This window comes from Mauremys mutica, chromosome 10 (genome assembly GCF_020497125.1).
Source record: "Mauremys mutica isolate MM-2020 ecotype Southern chromosome 10, ASM2049712v1, whole genome shotgun sequence".
Classification (NCBI taxonomy): Eukaryota; Metazoa; Chordata; order Testudines; family Geoemydidae; genus Mauremys; species Mauremys mutica.
This window is the reverse complement of record NC_059081.1, coordinates 75,763,308-75,781,812: the sequence shown is the minus strand read 5'-3', so window position 1 is coordinate 75,781,812 and position 18,505 is coordinate 75,763,308. Positions and strand designations below refer to the sequence as shown.

The 18,505-nt window shown below is 41.4% G+C and overlaps 1 protein-coding gene across 4 annotated transcripts in view; it reads right to left on the bottom strand.

Annotated features, from left to right (window-relative positions):
- Positions 1 to 3,791: 3,791 nt before the first annotated feature.
- USP40 (ubiquitin specific peptidase 40) overlaps positions 3,792 to 18,505 on the bottom strand; it is a 60,928-nt gene continuing 46,214 nt past the window's right edge. For 3 of the 4 annotated variants that reach the window (XM_045032169.1, XM_045032171.1, XM_045032172.1), the window contains 8 exons: positions 16,182 to 16,298; positions 15,551 to 15,645; positions 14,202 to 14,320; positions 13,676 to 13,741; positions 13,193 to 13,403; positions 10,388 to 10,483; positions 9,849 to 9,943; positions 3,792 to 7,000 (listed from right to left, as the gene is read on the bottom strand). In XM_045032169.1, coding sequence (XP_044888104.1) covers positions 6,892 to 7,000; positions 9,849 to 9,943; positions 10,388 to 10,483; positions 13,193 to 13,403; positions 13,676 to 13,741; positions 14,202 to 14,320; positions 15,551 to 15,645; positions 16,182 to 16,298 — 908 coding nt within the window. In that variant the 3' untranslated portion in view covers positions 3,792 to 6,891. The remainder of the gene's footprint in view (positions 7,001 to 9,848; positions 9,944 to 10,387; positions 10,484 to 13,192; positions 13,404 to 13,675; positions 13,742 to 14,201; positions 14,321 to 15,550; positions 15,646 to 16,181; positions 16,299 to 18,505) is intronic. The other variant, XM_045032170.1, reaches the window with a different exon arrangement.

Genomic DNA, 18,505 nt, shown 5'->3' with positions numbered 1-18,505 from the left:
TTTTTTCTCAAACAAACCTATATTTTAACCATTTATCTCTAATTATGGGCTATTGGTTTTTTCTTCCCATGACAAGCTGCTAACAAATCTTGCAAATTCTTCACTTCTTTGCACGTGACCATTTCTGCTAGAAAGGCCCAAGAGAAGATTAACCAGTGTTTTCTTTGGTAATAAACATCCAACAGTCTAATAGTTAGCTATGAATCACACCCCAGTACTCTGAGTGGACACATCCACCATGTGAGTCTTTTATAAGCTGTTAGTCTGCTTTACCTTTTTCCTGTCATCTTGTTTAAGTCCTCGACACAGAAGGCAGCCATGGTTAAATATACTCACAGTCATGTAGCAAAAATTAAGATGTGTAATTCTAAACAGATTAAAATGCACACAAGGGCAAGCTGTATACATTTTCCAAATTTTGTACTTACCCCTTACCTACTAGCCTACTGGGTGACCTTGGGCAAAATCACTTGCTGTGCCTTCGTTTCTCCCTCCATTAAATGGCAATAATGATGCTGACCTCCTCTGTAAAGTGCTTTGAGATCTACTGATGAAAAGCACGAGGTAAGAGCAAGGTATCACATTACATTGTGAATTGCCACCATGACTAATGTAGGGCTCAGAAACGTTACCTGTTTTTAAAAACACAAAGTCTTTACTATCATTCAAAGAACATAAAAGCATCTTCAATTTATTTTCTTCCAGTCCAATTTTTTTAACCCTTTACATGGTTATTTGTTTGATATAAGCATGGCTACACTCAGAAAAGTGACTTGGAATAAGTGTGTAGTGCCATGCCTGTGATTCCCATCGAAATTGCTCCATTCATAACGATTTAATTGAACTGCCAGTCCTGCAACCTGAGTTTAGGATCTGAAAATCAGAGATTATTTTTGGGTCACACATGACCAAGTTCTGATTGCTGAAACTTTAATGACTTTATTCATCATCCCGGAGGCAGAATAGATTCCAAATGTCTCAAACCATCACAGTAATGTTTACATGATCACTTTTCAGACCAAACCCACACTTGTGCTTAAGGAGAAAAACAGAACCTGATCCTGCGATAAGCATGAGAGGAAAACACAAGGCCTATGAAATCTCTTTAGAAATTAAACTTTTTCCCCCCCTTTTTTTGGCATTAAGAACCTTCTCTAAATTACATTAGCATTCCTAGGGAGCTGTGGGATGAGAATAAAGAACTAGGTTTATTCAAGTATTTTTTACAGCATCCACACAAACAGAGATGGTGCCCCTGTGCTGGAGAGTTGACAATCTACATTTAGATGCGACGTGATGAGTGAGTGTAAACTTCTAAGGAAGGTCAACATTTCAGCAGCACAATCATATGGTAACTTGCTGGCTTAGACTAGCCACATTTAGGTTTTTTTTTTTTTTTTTTTTTACTAAATGCATTTAACACACTTGGTTACACCCTGTGACCACTGACACATCCTTTGGGTATCACGGAGGATGTGAATTAAGGAGGGATTGGAAGACAAAAGGGTGGAGGCTGTGTGGGCCATGCATGGCTGCTAATGGGGGAAAACCACCTGGAGACAGTTGCAGAAGGGGACATCAAAGATGGCATAATTGCTGGAGGGGGCGGGGGGGGTCCAAAGCAATACTCAGATTATAGGTTGAATACAAAGATGGAGGTGGAGTTATAGAGGGCAAAGAGAAGATGTTACCTCCATGCAGCGGAGGATTCAAAGAGGTGGATAACAGTCAGATTGATGGGTAAGGAAGAGGATTTCAGCTGGAAGGAAGACAGGAAATGATCAGGGCATGGATGTCACATCTAGCTGCAGTTATAGAAAGGAAGGGTTGGAACTTCACAACAGCTGGGAGAAAGAATGGCCAAGATTTGGCTACTGTAGCAGAATAAAAGCAGACAGAAAATGGTTAATCAGTGGAATAACCAATGTTCACTTATTTCAAACAAACTTCTTTCTCTGTCAGTGATGAAGCAAGCATGATGGCTGGAGGCCAATTTTTATTCTCACTTGATATAAATTCTCCTAGATGATCAGAAAGGGAATTTTAGCAAAGCCAGGTATTTAACCCCTAATGATCACCAAAATCAGGTTTTTTGAGGGGGTCAGTTAAAACTTACAACAAGAGCTATATGGTGTAAAGGTTTATAGATTTGCTAGTGATGAGAGCATGAGATTGTCTTCCCAGCAACTCTTCCTTTCTGAGATGTTCAGAACTCCTTAAGAAAGGCACACAGAAAAAGATGGAACTCCTCTTGGGTAGAGCTCTGTTTGTGGGTGGAGCTCGTGAGTACCACTACTTTTTTCTGCACTGGATCCACAGATTAAGTAACATGAAATTAAAGTTACCTAATCCCTGGGTCAAATGCAGGGGGAAAAAAAAGTAGTGGTTTGCATAAGCTCCACCCACAAACAAAGCTTCACCCAAGAGATACCAGAACAAGATACCACTTTGTGTGCTGCAAATCTTCATACGAATCATTATCATTATTCCTTTTCTTTCATGTGTATTCTGATGGTGGATTGCCATCCTTCTTTCTTGCCTGCTTTGATCAGAGGGAAAGTGAATGTTATCCCGTTAGTGTTCTGGTTCAGCATCAACTTTCCACTGGAGATAAATGGGAGCAGTTTACATCTCTGAGCTTCTTTATGGTTGTCTGCAGACTCAGGACAGACATCATTACGTTAAAGAATCTTCAGATTGTGAACTGTGTATTTCATAGAATCTCAGGGTTGGAAGGGACCTCAGGAAGTCATCTAGTCCAACCCCCTGCTCAAAGCAGGACCAAACCCAACTAAATCATCCCAGCCAGAGCTTTGTCAAGCCTGACCTTAAAAAACAATTTGCTACAATAAAGACTGGAATAAATTTTAATTGAAAGCCTAGAGGCTCGGGGCGGGGGAGAGTTTGCAGGAGGGGAGTATTATGATGGCAGCCTCCAAAAATTACTGGCTCACCAAGCCCACTGGAAGCCAAACCCATTCAATCCTTGTTCTAAAATCCATTCACACCCCCTATTCAGGACTTCATTGCCACATTGTCTATAGTGTCAAGAAGTTTCTTCTGAATCAAGCCCGAATTTGTTCTCTCAATGTTGCCACACATTTGTCCCTGTGCTACCCTAGTTCCTTCTCCCCTCTTGGAGTTTACCTCCTTCAGATATGTGTAGAATCTAATGTCTTTTTAGTCATTACTTAGAAATAATTAAAGCTCAGAAAGCTAGTTATTTAACAAGCGAGTTCCACCAGCTCCCTAATCACTTAGGCAAACTGTAGGAAGTTATAAGAAAAACCAACATTTTTCCCATAATGAGGTGTCCAGAGCTGAACACAATACTCCAGAAGCAGTCTCGCCAGGGCTGCACTGAGATCAGGCAGATAAAAGATTAAAAAACTGATTCTTTAAAAAGCCTTTTTTTTTTTTTAAATTGTTCAAGGGTTCACTGACCTCTAGAAGGTTTGGGATATTTCTTTTGAGAGAGAGAGAATGAACAGATTAACATAAATATACCAGGGAAATTAGATTTATGGGGTCATAAGTTAGCAGTCTCTTTTGAAGATGGGGAAAATCTAACAGTTTCAGTTACCAGTACACACAAAGCTTCAATCATTCAATGGAATGTGCCTAGGAATACTCAGTGGAGAGAAGCCAATGGAGCTCCACCCAGATCTGCCAGTGTGGAGCAGACTGTTCTACTAGGAAGTAAGTCTGTTTGAAAATTGGGATGAATATAAAATAGCCAGGCCTAGATACTATACATCTCAGAGCATTAAGAAAACTAGCAAAATCAATAGTTCTTTTCACAGGATCTCACCTCCTGTTCAGCCAAGGTATTTATTTTACTTGTTGAAAATACATTAAAATAGGAGCTCAGTGTTTCAGACATTTTGGATAGCCATTCATTTATTCCTTCTCCATGTTCATTAGTTAGTAACCAATCTAAACTGTATGATAGTTACAAAGACAGCATGAGTGAAACATTTGTTATATACATATATAAACAATTCTTTATTCAGTTTCTGAAGCAGACTTGGATAATAAAGAGGAAAGCTTCTCCTCACATTGGAACATAACTGTGACAAATTGTGGAATCATGAAAACTCAAATTTTAAAAAGGTATTTTTCCCTTTAACAAAAATCCTCATTGTGGACTGATCCTCCATGGACTTTTCTTAAAGTCTTTCAAGCCAACATTTAAAACAATAACTCAATATTGGTTCAGTGCAGTCACTGCTACACTGCACTTCAATAAAGGCACATACTACAATACTCACTTAAGTACTTAATCTATATCTAAATTTCTCTGAGCTTCATGTCTTTGAAAAGTATACTTATTAAAGGAAGATGGAAAGAGAAGGGATAGCAGAACTTTCCAACATAGAAACAGAATAATAATAAAAAAAAGTCAGCAAATTAAATGTAATGCAATGAAATAGCTTGCAAGCACACAAATTCTTTCCTTATTTACCAAATTTGAATCTTGGTACTCATTATGTGAAGTGTCTTCTGACAAATGTGCGGCTTAACAAAATGTATGGAAAATGGAAAAAGGCTGTGCAAAACAAGGTCAGTTTGAGGGAGAGACACCTTTGCTGGCCTCTGTCAAGTTTTACAAGAGAATTCTTCCATAAATACAGCATTACATAATTCAACTGCACTTGGCTCAAATAAAGAGTAGAACCAAATAACTAGAGATTAAAATATCCCCTTACCTCCCGACTAAAGCCCCAATTCAAGAAAGGACCTAAGCACCTACTTAACTTGAAGCACATATGCAGCCGCAGTGAATTAGGACTGTTCACATGCTGAAAGTCAAACATATGCTGAAATGTTTTGCTGAATCAGATCCTGAAGGCGGGGGACTCAGTCACTCTGAAGCTCTGTCCAAAACAGTAGAATTCTGCTCACCTTAATAGCAGGGTCTTCCCACTTTTTTCCCAAAGTTTTAATAGTCACCATAATGAAGTCTTCTACTACTAAGACTACTATACTTACAAAATAAACAATACAAGATTTAGTAACGTACTCTAAATCAATACAGGTACTGTATCCAGTCACTTTGGCAGCAGCAATTTAATTATAATGAAAACATTTCACTTTCTTTTTCAGAAATTGTGTTTGAACACTTCCTTTTAACCGTTTACAGGGGTTTTTCCAGCCATGACTGCAAGGTTTTGTAGTGTATCTGATCAGATAATTAGTTTTCCCAGCCTTATAACAGAGAAAGGCAAACTTGAAGTATGTGATGAACACTTAATTGTAGTTCAGTTAAGGATATGTGGTTATTTTAAATTTATATATATCCCATTCTCATCCTATAATCTAATACATGTTTAAAAAGTACAGTTTATTACAAACGAGATATGCTCCAGTGTTTGGTTAATTCAATGTATTAACACCAATACTCTTTCTGAAGAAACCACTGAACCTGACTGCAAATGAAATTATGATCCATGTACTATAAGGGAACATATAAAAAAAAGAGTTTAGTAATTGTAAGCACTGAAAAATATTTTACAGAAAGATACTGAGAATTAAATTATTAATTGTAATGATCCCAGTTACCACACACATTGGTAGAAAGATATAGTCTCATCATTGAGCAAGAACTAGTCTTACAATAATACAGTAAATGTTTTATTTACCATAATCCATAACAGCCTTGGACAGCACAGTGTTTAGCTGGTATTAGAACCAACCCTGTATTCTGTTTCAGTTATACATACCCCTTTTATTATTGGGGATGTACAACCAGCTGTACAACACCCAAAGGAGAAACATTTTTCTGTTTTTTTTTCTTTTAACCTATTGAGGGCTATCAAGTCAGTCAAGCAAAATTACAAAGGTCCATTTAATTTGATTACCTTAAAATAAACATAACCTTTTCCTGAGTAAAAACAAAAGTTCACTATTCCATCAAACGCTCTCCTTCTCTCCTAAACTTTTTAATAACTTAGTGTATAATAAAAAAGGAACAGGCATCTAGAGAAGAAAAACAGCACAGTGACAATATATTTCTAATTTACAGACACCGCTCTCCAGACCTTTTTAGACTTTGAACACATTTGCTCCTTACTTTGGCCAGTTTAGTGTATTTGTTCCGGAGATTAAGGAAATGCTGAAATCAGTTTCTGCTCATGTTCCTGATTAACAGAGAGAGCTTCATTATATGGCGAGGAGTAGAGTTTGGACTTGCTGCACAATGGAAAGATTTAACATAACAGAGGAGGCAAGTACTGAAATGTCACATACACTGTTTAGATAAGTCACCTCTACAGGGCTCAGATGGAAAACTATTAGTTTGCTGTTGGGCTGCAAACAGTTTGCTGTTGGGCTGGAATTACTAGTGCTGCAGAAAAAAAATATATCGACAAAATGGCTGCAGAGAGAGAGAGAGGGGGGAGCATGAACCCAATTTTGATTTAAACTATTATAAAACTCAGATTTATCAACCAGGCATGTAAACAAAACCTAACATCTAATAATTTCAGAAGTCAAAAGAGTCAAACAATTCCTTTTAGAAGTTACATGCCTGCATGAAAAAAAGCTTTGTAGTAATGGTATAGGATAGCAATGTCAGATAAAAATACATATATGATTATTACAAAATAGTCACTGAAAGATTATGTACTATAGTAATCCATTTTCTCATTGATAAAGTGCATTTATCTAGCCTGAGAGTAAGTTCCACATTGATAAAGGAATGCTAAAGCACTTCACCAGTATAGATTACAGGAAATCCAGAGCTGTCCTGAATCCTATAGCCAGTTGTCTCAGCAGAGAGTCAGGAGGACATTTCTGAGAAGACCATCCCTCTGCCGGTCCAGTTGAGGTACTCCATTCTAATTCAGTACATCATTGGCAAGGGTCACTCAGCAAGTCACCTGTCCAATGCTATCTGAAGATTCCCACATTGATGGAAAGAGCCACTTCTGGTTTACGATGCTTAGTAGCCACCTTTCCCTCAGACAAAACATCGTTCTGTAAACGCTGCGCTTGTCGGCTATAAGAAAACCAGACAATGATATTTCACTACAGCTTAATGCTAAGATCAGTGTACTTCTAGGAAGCTGTAAATCAATTTGGAACCTGATTATTACTTTGGCAAAGATGACATTGCGCTTCCACACTTGCTAATTGTGTATTTAAGCATGCCCCAGGTGACCAAAGGGCTGATTTTCCACTGCTCTGTATCTTGGGAGGTCAACGTATAACATGCTACAAAATCAGAATGGTCACACAAAATGCAAGCTAGGGGAGAAGGGAAGGTTACTTACATGTAACTGGAGATTCGTCAAGCTGTGTGGTCCCTATCTGTATTCCACTGAGGGTAATGCACATGTGCCATGCACCCGGAACTGGATCTTTTCACAGTGGTAGTGTCTGTTGTTCTGTGTACGCACCCCTGCAATGCCTCGTGATTTCGCCCGAGGCGATAAAGGACAGGGTAGACCGGCCACATCTTTCATTCCTTCTCCACCTACCATATCCACAGCAGAGGGGGAGGAGGATGGATTGGAATACAGATAGGGGCCACACATCTTGAATAACCTTCAGTTACAGGTAAGAAACCTCCCCTTCAAGTGATGGCTCCTATTGTATTCCACTGAGGGTGATTAACAAGCAGTACCTAGTTTCAAGGAGGGTCCCAGGAAGACTGGTCTCTGTGAAGTGGAAGACCGCTGCACCGAACAAGGTGTCCATCGCAGAATCATGCACTAGAGCATGAGAAGAAAAGGTGTGTACCGAACTCCACCTGGTTGCCTACATAGGTCCGCAAGGGGTACATCATGAAGCGCGACTGTAGATGATGCCTGTGCTCTTCTGGAATGGGCCCAGATCCACCTGGTGGGGACCATCCTGATAGTTGATTGCAGAGTGTAATGCATCCTGAGACCCACTTCAAGGTTCTCTGGATGGAGATGGCCTGCCCTTTAGTTCTCTCTGCTCCAGCAACAAACAGTCTGGGAGACTTCCAGAATGGTTTTGTCCTTTGTTGGTAAAAGGCCAGGGCCTTACGGACATTGAGGGAATGAAGCCGCCATTCCTCTGAGGTGTGCGGTTTGGGAAAGTGGGTAGGTGTAAGGGTTGGTTGACGTGGAAGCGGGAAACCACTTTTGGCAGAAACCTGGGATGTAGGTGCATAAGGAGACCTTGTCTTTATAGAATGTGGGTCTGACACACAGTGCGTGCAGGTTGCAGAATGTCCTCATTGATCAGTAGGGCCACTCTGGACAGTATCGAAGAATGCAAAATGTCTAATAGGTAGCACGGCTTGTTCTGCATCTCTTCCCATGGTATTTTGAGGGCATGAGCTATCCTATGTAGCAGGCTCTTGAAATTGATGGTAGCTGTCTGGGGGAGAGAAGGAGATTGATAACAGTCTCATCCAGCAATACTGAGGATATTGGATACGGAGATGGGCTCCTTTTAGGAGGTGAGAGTACTGGGGCAGAGAGTGCATCTCTCCCATTGTCAACAGTTCATGAGGCCCGGGAGTGGTTGCGAGTCTCCCTGGAGTCAACAGCACCTGATCGATGGACGGAACCAAGGCCAGTAATGCATCCGACAAAGTGAGTATTCACCCACGAAAGCTCACGCTCCAATACGTCTGTTAGTCTATAAGGTGCCACAGGACTCTTTGCTGCAAGGCCAGTAAGATTCACTGGTTCCGAGACAGGCATTCACTGGACGCCGGTGGAGTTGGTGCCTGGGTGTGCTGGTCCATAACCAGGACTGGCGGATCTGACAAGCAATGCAGGCTTTTGTCACTCTTGTGTGTCTTAGAGCATGGTACCCCTCCTTGGCCAGAGCTCATGGACAGCAGGGCACCTTTGTTAGCCCTGGGCGAAGAGCTACTGCCATGTTTATGCATGTGCTTCTGTGACTCATGGCTAGGCTCTGGTGTGGGTGCATAGCACTGGTACCGGGGGAGCCGGTCTGGGGTTCCACAGCAGGAGGTGTATTCTTGGAGTGTTCAGGGCGATGTATGGGGGGGTGTTCCCCAGCTAGGGTCTGACTGTGGCCCCATAGTGACCTCCAGGAGGTACTTCTTAAAGTGGAGGGCTCTGCCTTCCCTTGTATGGGCAGAGAAGGAGAGAGATGCTATACCTGGACATAGTGTGGGCTTCCCCCAAGCACTAAAGACAGCACTGGTTTTCGGTGTTGAGGGAGAACAAACAAGGGCAAGAATCCTGGCCTATCTGTCATGCTCCAGTACCCAGAGCAGGTTGCTGGAGGCAGGGGATTTTTGGCGGGAAACCAAGGTGATGTCCAGAGTCTGGAGACTTGCAGGACTTTCAAAAAACAAGAAAACTACAACAAAATCCTGAATAAAGAAAGAATAGAAACAGTGTTGGGGGGTTTTTCGAGAAAAGTTTGGAAAATGTGTCACCAAGAATGAGAAGACAGTTGAAGCTCCGACTTGGACCATGCGGTGGGGAAAAGTAACTAAAGATGCACTCAGTTCACCCTGCCTTTTATCGCTTCGGACAAATCCACGGGGCAATGCAGGGGCGCATGCACGGACTAACAGACACTACTACTTTGAAAAGCTCTGGGCACATGCCCATTACCCTCAGTGGAATACAATAGGGACCATCACTCGAAGAAGAACTGAGACCCACAAGTTGAATGGGTTCATGGTGCAGAAATAGTATTAAAAACAAGAAGGTTTTGAATTACTTTTATTCAATGCACCTCCTTTGGTACTGTCAGGACTGAAGACTGTTACTGGGCGTTGACTATCTTTAGTTACATCTTCTGCCTCAAAGTATCACAGCACTAAAAATCTGTGAAACCTGGTAAACCCCTTTGCATATCTGAGAACACAAAAATACTGTAATAAATACCTTTTCTTTTTTTCCATTGCAAGCTGCCTCTGTGTCTCCTTTCCAATATCATCTCTCACAGTACTGAAGTCCTTACCCTCCTCAAGTAGAAGATTCTGTTGCCAGAAAGTATTGAGTGCATTAGTTTATTGTTTTTAGTTCTCATAATATATTACATCAGCCTCTTAGCAGTTTAATACATTTGGCTGCACATATTTTTAAAACTTAAAATCTTTGCACCAAACCACTTGGATTACTGAATCTGAAATAATACAGAGTGGTGGGATCCCCACAGTATCCGCAGCACTCTTCCATTAGGCTGGTAAAGAGCATCGGGAGAGGCAGCAACAGGAACAGTGCCCTGTCCCCACTCTCACGCAAAGTGATGACAGATGTTTATACGCAATCACTGTCATACCCATGCAAAGGAATACAGAAGAATGAGGCAGAAATCAGGACACAGCGGATATTATTACTGTTGAAACTACGTGCTTGTTCACGGATACGACTGGCTGTTAAATCCCAGCTATTTTCACAACTGTGTTAATTCTTAAGTTTACCTTTACACCGATAATGTCTCCATCTTTCAGGTGAAAGGGTGCTGACTGCAAACTCTCCTGTTTTTTCTTCCGTTTCCTCTTCGAAATTTGCTGGGTCTGAATAAAGCCAAAGTATTAAAGTGTTCACATGTCCTAAGCCTAGAGATTTCAGAGACTCTTAAACTGATTTTTGTTGGTTTCACCTTCTAAGGTATAAAACTCCTGTGAGCAGCTGCTCTTCAGCAACTGAAGAGTCTTATTTATTCTTAGAATTGTATATGCACCTATGTCAACCAGTTTTCCTCCACGTAGGCCCCTTACCCTCATTCACCATGAGGTTTCCCACTAATCCTTCCTCTCCTCCATACACATACTTTAAATCTCCCACATCCCTCTGACAAAGGAGGTCTAGATTATACTGCATTTATAATCAATTAACTATGGTCCTTAATCAGAGGATCTGCTTACTTCAGCAGAACTCTCAGTGTTATTTCCATAAACTCATTCCGGCACCTATGGGATTAGAAAAAACCCAAAAAGAAAAAACAAAAAAGCACACACAAAAATCTAAACCTGCATTTATGGTACATAATCACATACTAAAATGGTTTCTGGTTTTATATTTATCTCTGGCCTGCAACCTTAGCAAGCTTTTCAATCTACATAAGCAATTTCTAAAGTACAGTAAAAGAAGCTGAGTGGAGCATTTCATCATGTGATCAATGCCACTTCCATCCACCCCAGAGGGCTTTTACCTCATTAACATTGCAGAACTTTCAAGTTCTACTGCAGGGGGGCCATTTCAGATTGTGGGGGCGGGGGGAGGAGGGGAGACCAACTGTGATTCCAGGAGCTACTTAGACACTTGAAAACTCTAGGTTTTTGACAGATAACTTAGCAGTTAGCTGACAGGAGCACTGTATCTATTTCCTATCTAAAAGAAAGAAAATTAAATAATCATTAGACCCACTCAGCTCTAATACTAACATGTTCTGACATCTTCTGGCAAGTCACTTAAGGGAAACTGGTTAGGTTTAAAATTTTAATGTATATTCTTATTTTGTTACTAACTCTGCAGAGAGCGACTGACCCCACGAGGACTCCTGGGTTCTATCTCAGCTCTGGGAGGGGAGTGGGGTCTACTGGTTTACAGCAGGGGGCATATGTAAGGTTATATACAAGAACATCAGAATGGCCATACTGGGTCAGACCAAAGATCCATCTAACTCAGTATCCTGTCTTCCCACAGCGGTCAATACCAGGTACTACAGAGGGAATGAACGAACAGAACAAGCAATCATTGAGTGATCCATCCCCTGTCGCCCACTCCCAGATTCTGGCAAACAGAGGCTAGGGACACCATCCCTGCCCACTCTGGCTAATAGCCATTGATGGACCTTTCCTTCATAAATGCATCTAGTTCTTATTGGAACACTGTTATAGTTTTGGCCTTCACAACATCCCTGGCAACAAATTCCACAGTTTGACTGTGAAGGAATACTTCCTTTTCTTTCTGTTAAATCTCCTGCCTATTAATTTCATAGGGTGACCCCAGTTCTCGTGTTATGTGAAGGGGTAAATAACATTAATTTCCCCACACCAGTCATGATTTTATAGACTTCTATCATATCCCCCCTTAATCATCTCCTTTCCAAGCTGAAAAGTCTCAGTCTTATTAATCTCTCCTCATATGGAAGCCATTCCATACCCCTAATCATTTCTGTTGCCCATATCTGTACCTTTTCCAATTCCAATATATCTTTTTTGAGATGGAGTGACCAAATCTGCCTACAGTATTCAATATGTGGATGTACCATGGATTTATATAGAAGCAACGTGGTATTTTCTGCCTTATTATCTATCCCTTTCCTAATGATTCCCTACTTTGTTTGTTTTTATTGCCATTGCACATTGAGCAGATGTTTTCAGAGAACTATCCACAATGACTCCAAGATCTCTTTCTCAAGCAGCTAATTTAGACCCCATCATTTGTATGTATAAGTTGGGATTATGTTTTCCAATGTGCATTACTTTGCATTTGTTAACATGAATTTCATTTTCATTGGGTTGCCCAGTTACAAAGGGATGTCACAAAACTGGGTAACTCTTTGCAGTCAGCTTTGGACTTGAGTAACTATCTTGAGTAATTTTGTATCATCTGCAAATTTTGCCACCTCACTGTTTACCCCCTTTTCCAGATCATTTATGAATGTGTCGAACAGTACTGGTCCCTGGAGGACACCACTGTTTACTTCTCTCCATTTCATCATTTATTCATTCCTACCCTTTGTTTCCTATCTTTTAACTGGAGTGCCTGGCAATGCTTTCAGGATCATCTAACAATCCTTAATTTAATTTAATGACCAGCCTTTTGTTATCTTAATCACCCTGCCTCTGTTTATAGACAAACTTCCCGCCCCAAAAGTGGAAACTGTGAGCAGCACAGAACTCATAATATATATTACACTCAAGCTGTGTTGCAGTTCAGAGCTCTGTCTGGGGTTAGGGCATGCGCTGTGAGCAGACCTCAGGTATGAAATGGGGTGGGGGCTCCTTAATGGCGCCCCAGTTCTACTGGCTTAGGATGCAACTGAACTCTCACTGTCCTTCCACTGACTTCAGTAAGAGTTGGATCAGGCCCTTAAAGAATAACCAGCACCATTCACTTCCAAATCCACCTGATGGATAACACTGAATGAAACGTGTGTTCAAATGTATTTAAACTTTCCTACTTTACTTTTTTATTAACAGTCTCTGCACAAAGTAAAATCATTGGCATCTGTCATTCCAGTCCCAAATTAGTTCCTCTGCCATTTCAGATCTTACCCAGCTGGAGATTGTCATCCACTCAAACTTCTCTGGGAAGTATTTTGCAATTTCGATTTTCTCCACAGGGAGAGAATAGTGAGCAGCAAGTCTATGCCTCAGTGCCCATGCTGTGCATTCTTTGGAGATATCCCACACCAAATCCACAGAGTGGTAGTAATCCCTCTCCCCGGGTATGCCCATCTGCACCCGAAGCAGCAAGTCACTGGGGCTGTGATCAGAAAAAAAATAAAATAAGGGGTAACAAAGTTCTTGTGAATCAAGCTTCCAGGAGCCACACACATTCCTGATCAATTCTTCTCCTTCTAAGGAATAGTTCTGCTGGGAAATAAGAAGTAAAATAATCTGGGTTTGAAATAAAGTATCCTAGAACAAAGCACTGGCTGGAACCTTGACAGAAAGTTTTAAGTTAAGAACTGCTAGATTAAATCTCATCTAGTAATGTACGTCAATGAAATACTAATAGGTATTTGTAGTACTTACCCCAGATTCTCTTCCTTCTGTAAAGGCTCTATACAGATTTCTGTTCTGCCTCCCAGTTTATATTCACTAATAAAGAAAGATAGATGAGTTTTATTAAGATTACACCTTGGTTTTGTTTTTTTAATATTTAAAAATCATGTGTTATAATTTGACAAGTTACAGTTTAAAGTGCTGGAAAAACTATCTTATGTTGAGTTGGAAAACTAAAGTCATAGCCTGTTTGAAAGCAACAAGAGAAAAAAAATCCAGTAAGGTGCATACTGCATTTCAAAACTTCTTTAAAAAAAATAAAGTTAGCATAACCAATAAACTTAGCCTGATTAAAAAAATAAAAACAAAAACATGATATTCCAGATGAAAAACATCTAATTTATAACAGTTACTCAACTCACAACATTGAAATTACCAGGAATGGGTTTTCTGTTAATATTGACTGAACTGGTATATTTCTCCACCAATCCATCTCACAATCCAGTCATGTAGCGTTGCAACAGACTGAAGGTTGAGTGTTCAATTAGAAACCTACTTGAGTTGTTGCTGGTTGTTTCGTAAAAGCTTGCCTGGGCGCTTACTTTCCAATGTCCAGGCTCTGAGAAACTCAGGTGATGGGACACTGAGCTCCTGGAAGAATGGCAAGGTCATGGCCTGAAAAAAAACCAAACATCTCTTCAATAATTGTAGTTGCCAGTCTAGTTGCAAAGATGTAGTAATGCCACACAATGTAACCCATCTGACTGATCCTCTGCAGTATTTAAGCAATTATAAATATAGAGAATGACTTTACACAGATCTACTGCTCTATTGTCCACTTAACTACTGTCCGGTGAGGACTACAAGCGGTGGATTTCCTTTTCAGCCCCAAAACAAATCTGAGCGAACTCCCTCCCCAACATTCCTCAGTTTAACAAACAGTTTCTGAGATTCTTTGAAAACACTTACAGACTCTTGTTTATATTTTGGTTTTAAAAGTGAATGAGATGAAACATGATCATTCCAGCCAGGTGCCGAGTAAGCTTTCCCTACTCTTTTGCTGAAGGTATATCAAATGCACACTGCTGTTTTCATTCTGAGTTGGTTTCTTTGATATGCATAAAGGATGTAAATGTTCAACATGGCCTTTCATATTAGTTGGCCACAAAAAAAGAAGTGTTTGGCTGAAACCAAGCTGTTCCAGTCTAACCTAAAAGTGACATGTAATGTGGAGCATAGTTAAGAAGATAGTAACCCATGCAGTGAAAATGGAACAACCAATTGGGTGAATAATGTGCCCTTTGCAGTGGAATTTATAAAAATCAATTCAGTTAGATACGTTTCTTGTCTAAAAGCTTGCTACAATTGCTAAGGCATCAGGAATAATTACTAAAATGTATCTTAGATTCCACCCAACAGGGCCAAATCCACATCTTACAAAATGACATAACCAGGTCTTCTTAGCACCAAAAGCATTTATTGAATCATTAAATTAAACATATGAAACAAAAAAAATAATACAGGAACAATGTAGAAATGGAAAGTGGTTCTTTTGATAGTGTTTGTAGAGGTGTGTGTTTCTCTTACTTATCACTTTTACAATAACAAGACAAAAGTAGGCCTGCAAACCATAAAAGGTAAAGTTTCAGATGAAGTGCAGCATGACTCTAGCAGCTGGGAACATGTGAAAGGTAGAATGGCAATTGCAGGAAACAGATACTAGGAAAATGTCTGAGCTACATGCTCATATTGCCTGTTGGTACTTACCACTGAACATGGCATATAAGCAAATGCCATATCAGAACATACTGGAGATGAGGGGAAAAGGAAATAAAAAATATATATTAATATAGCTCACTTATGGAATCACAGTAGCATGGTGACATATAAAGGATAATATCTAACCTGAATTTTCAAATCCTCCAGAAAAGCTTCTCCAGAGATTTCCACATCGCCTGCATAACAAAGCCTGATGTCTGACTGGACATATGCTGGGGAATCTTTAAAGAGATCAGTAGATACAGTTAAAGAAAACTGACATTATATAACCACATGTATTGATCTACACTGGGGTGGGCAAACTTTTTGGCCTGAGGGCCACATCGGGGTTGTGAAACTGTATGGAGGGCCGGTTAGGGAAGGCTGTGCCTCCCCAAAGAGCCTGGCCCCCACCCCCTATCTGCCCCCTCCCATTTCCAGCCCCCGACTGCCCCCCTCAGAACCTCCAACCCATCCAATCTCCCCTGCTCCTTGTCCCCCTACCACACCCCTCCCCCAGGACCCCACTCCCTATCCAACTCCCCCTGCTTCCTATCCCCTGACTGCCCTCCGACCCCTATCCACACCCCCGCTCCCTGACAGGCCCCTTGGGACTCTCACCTATCCAACCCCCCCTGTTCCCAGTCCCCTGACCAATCCCCCCCGTTCCTTCCCCCCTTCCCCCAAGAACCTTCACTCCATCAAACTGCCCCCTGCTCCCTGTCCCCTGAGTACCCCCCAGGACTCCCTACCCCTTATCCAATCCCCGCTTCCTTACCATGCCGCTCAAAGCAGCAGGAGCTCGCAGCCCCGCCGCCTGGCCGGAGCCAGCCACGCCACCACGCTGTCTGACAGGAGCAGTGGGCCAGAGCGCTGGCAGCGCAGCAAACTGAGGCTGCAGGGGAGGGAGGACAGCAGGGGAGGGGCTGGGGGCTAGCCTCCCCGGCCGGGAGCTCAGGGGCCGGGCAGGATGGTCCGGCAGGCCGGATGTGGCCCGTGGGCCGTAGTTTGCCCACCTCTGTTCTATACAATACCTTGCTAAAAATCCTAACAGTTAATGAACAGTCAATACAGTGTTCAAGAAATGTAAGATTTCACTTTCATTTGTTTAATTAACCATCCTCTCGCTAACATTATTATATAATTTGATAAAACCTCTAATCCTTTAGATGCAAAACTGGAAAGAATTCAACCTGTCTTAATACTGCAAATTTCAGCTTATGACTGATTACTGTCAACCACAAATGAAGAAATTCTTAAAATCCCAAAGGCAATATTGAACCAATTACACTGCTACCTCGATATAACGCCACCCAACACAACACAAATTTGGATATAATGCGGTAAAGCAGTGCTCTGGGAGTGGGGGGGAGGAGAGGGCTGCACACTCCGGTGAATCAAAGCAAGTTCAATATAACATGGTTTCACCTATAACGTGGTAAGATTTTTTGGCTCCCAAGGACAGTGTTATATTGAGGTAGAGGTGTACCTCAAAATGAGTAGTGTGTCAGATTTGCCAACTAATAACTTCTTGATTAGAAAGAACGTATGTGCTTACTAAGTAGATCAGAAACCAAGGCAGAGTGTAAAATAACATGATTTTCTCCTCTGCCAATAGATGTTAAAATGGTGTTCAACACCACAGGTACCAGGAATTTGACAAGGTAGCCCCAATGAAAGCGATTATCTGAACAGCATTCCAAGACGTTTGGTACAGCTCTACATCTTACATAGCAAGAGTGGGAGATACTAATTAGTGAACAGTTATGCTAATTTGGAAGTGGGTAACAAAGTAACAAGAAAAGATAGATAATGCCGAGTTCTTCTGTAATGCAACAGAAATCTGTACTGAAGAGGAGGGTTTTTTTCTTCGCTTGGCAGCAGCAGGAGGTGAAAAGTACCTTAATTGGTTTTGTTTGATTTTATAAATTTTAAAAGAGCAAACATTTCTAGAAGAAAGCAATGTATGCATCACCCTTAGCAGCTATGCCTTATTTACTCACCCATCATTTTACAGCTTATGAAAAGTTACATATCTACACTATCCCACAGTTCAGATTACAGAGGTGTGAACAGCAACAAGCACTGAAGTGCTGTGCTGTAACTAACCAGTGTGGATGCTGTGGGTGCAAATTATAAGGTTCCTAGTTCGCATTAATGTAATTCTCTTCAAATAGGACTACATTAATGTAATGTAACATTCACATGGAGGACTTACAGCCCAGCATGTTGCTGCACACTGCTATTCACACCCCCGTAATCCAAACTGTGGGGCAGTGTACACAGCCTAAGGATTGTGGTTAGATGTTCAGCTGCATGTGTGTGTTTTTTTTGTGTGCTGCCCCAGCTGTGCGCAAACAGCCGTCACAGCAGAACTGGAGCGATCCATCCAATAACCACAAGATCCGTTGAGCTACGAAGGCACCCAGCCAGGTTTATTGTCAACAAAGCACGGTAATCGCACCTGGCAGACTCTAGGAGGATACTAAGACATGTATGCCCGTGACAATGGACGCAGCTCAGTGAATGGCAGGACTTTCCATTCCCCCCTCGGCTGGACAAAGATACTCCCTCTGAAATACATTTTTATACCCTAATACAAACAAGGTAGTAGTGTCTCTGACATAGTTAGTTACGGCACTCTGCTGTGGCTAATTATTACCCATCACCTTATCATAGAATCACAGGGTTGGAAGGGACCTCAGGAGGTCATCTAGTCCAACCCCCTGCTCAAAGCAGGACCAAACCCAACTAAATCATCCCAGCCAGGGCTTTGTCAAGCCTGACCTTAAAAACCTCTAAGGAAGGAGATTCCACCACCTCCCTAGGTAACCCATTCCAGTGCTTCACCACCCTACTAGTGAAAAAGTTTTTCCTAATGTCCAACCTAAACCTCCCCCTCTGCAACTTGAGACCATTACTCCTTGTTCTGTCATCTTCTACCACTGAGAACAGTCTAGATCCATCCTCTTTGGAACCCCCTTTCAGGTAGTTGAAAGCAGCTATCAAATCCCCCCTCATTCTTCTCTTCTGCAGGCTAAAAAGACGGTTACTCACCGTAGTAACTGGTGTTCTTCGAGATGTGTTGCTCCTATCCATTCC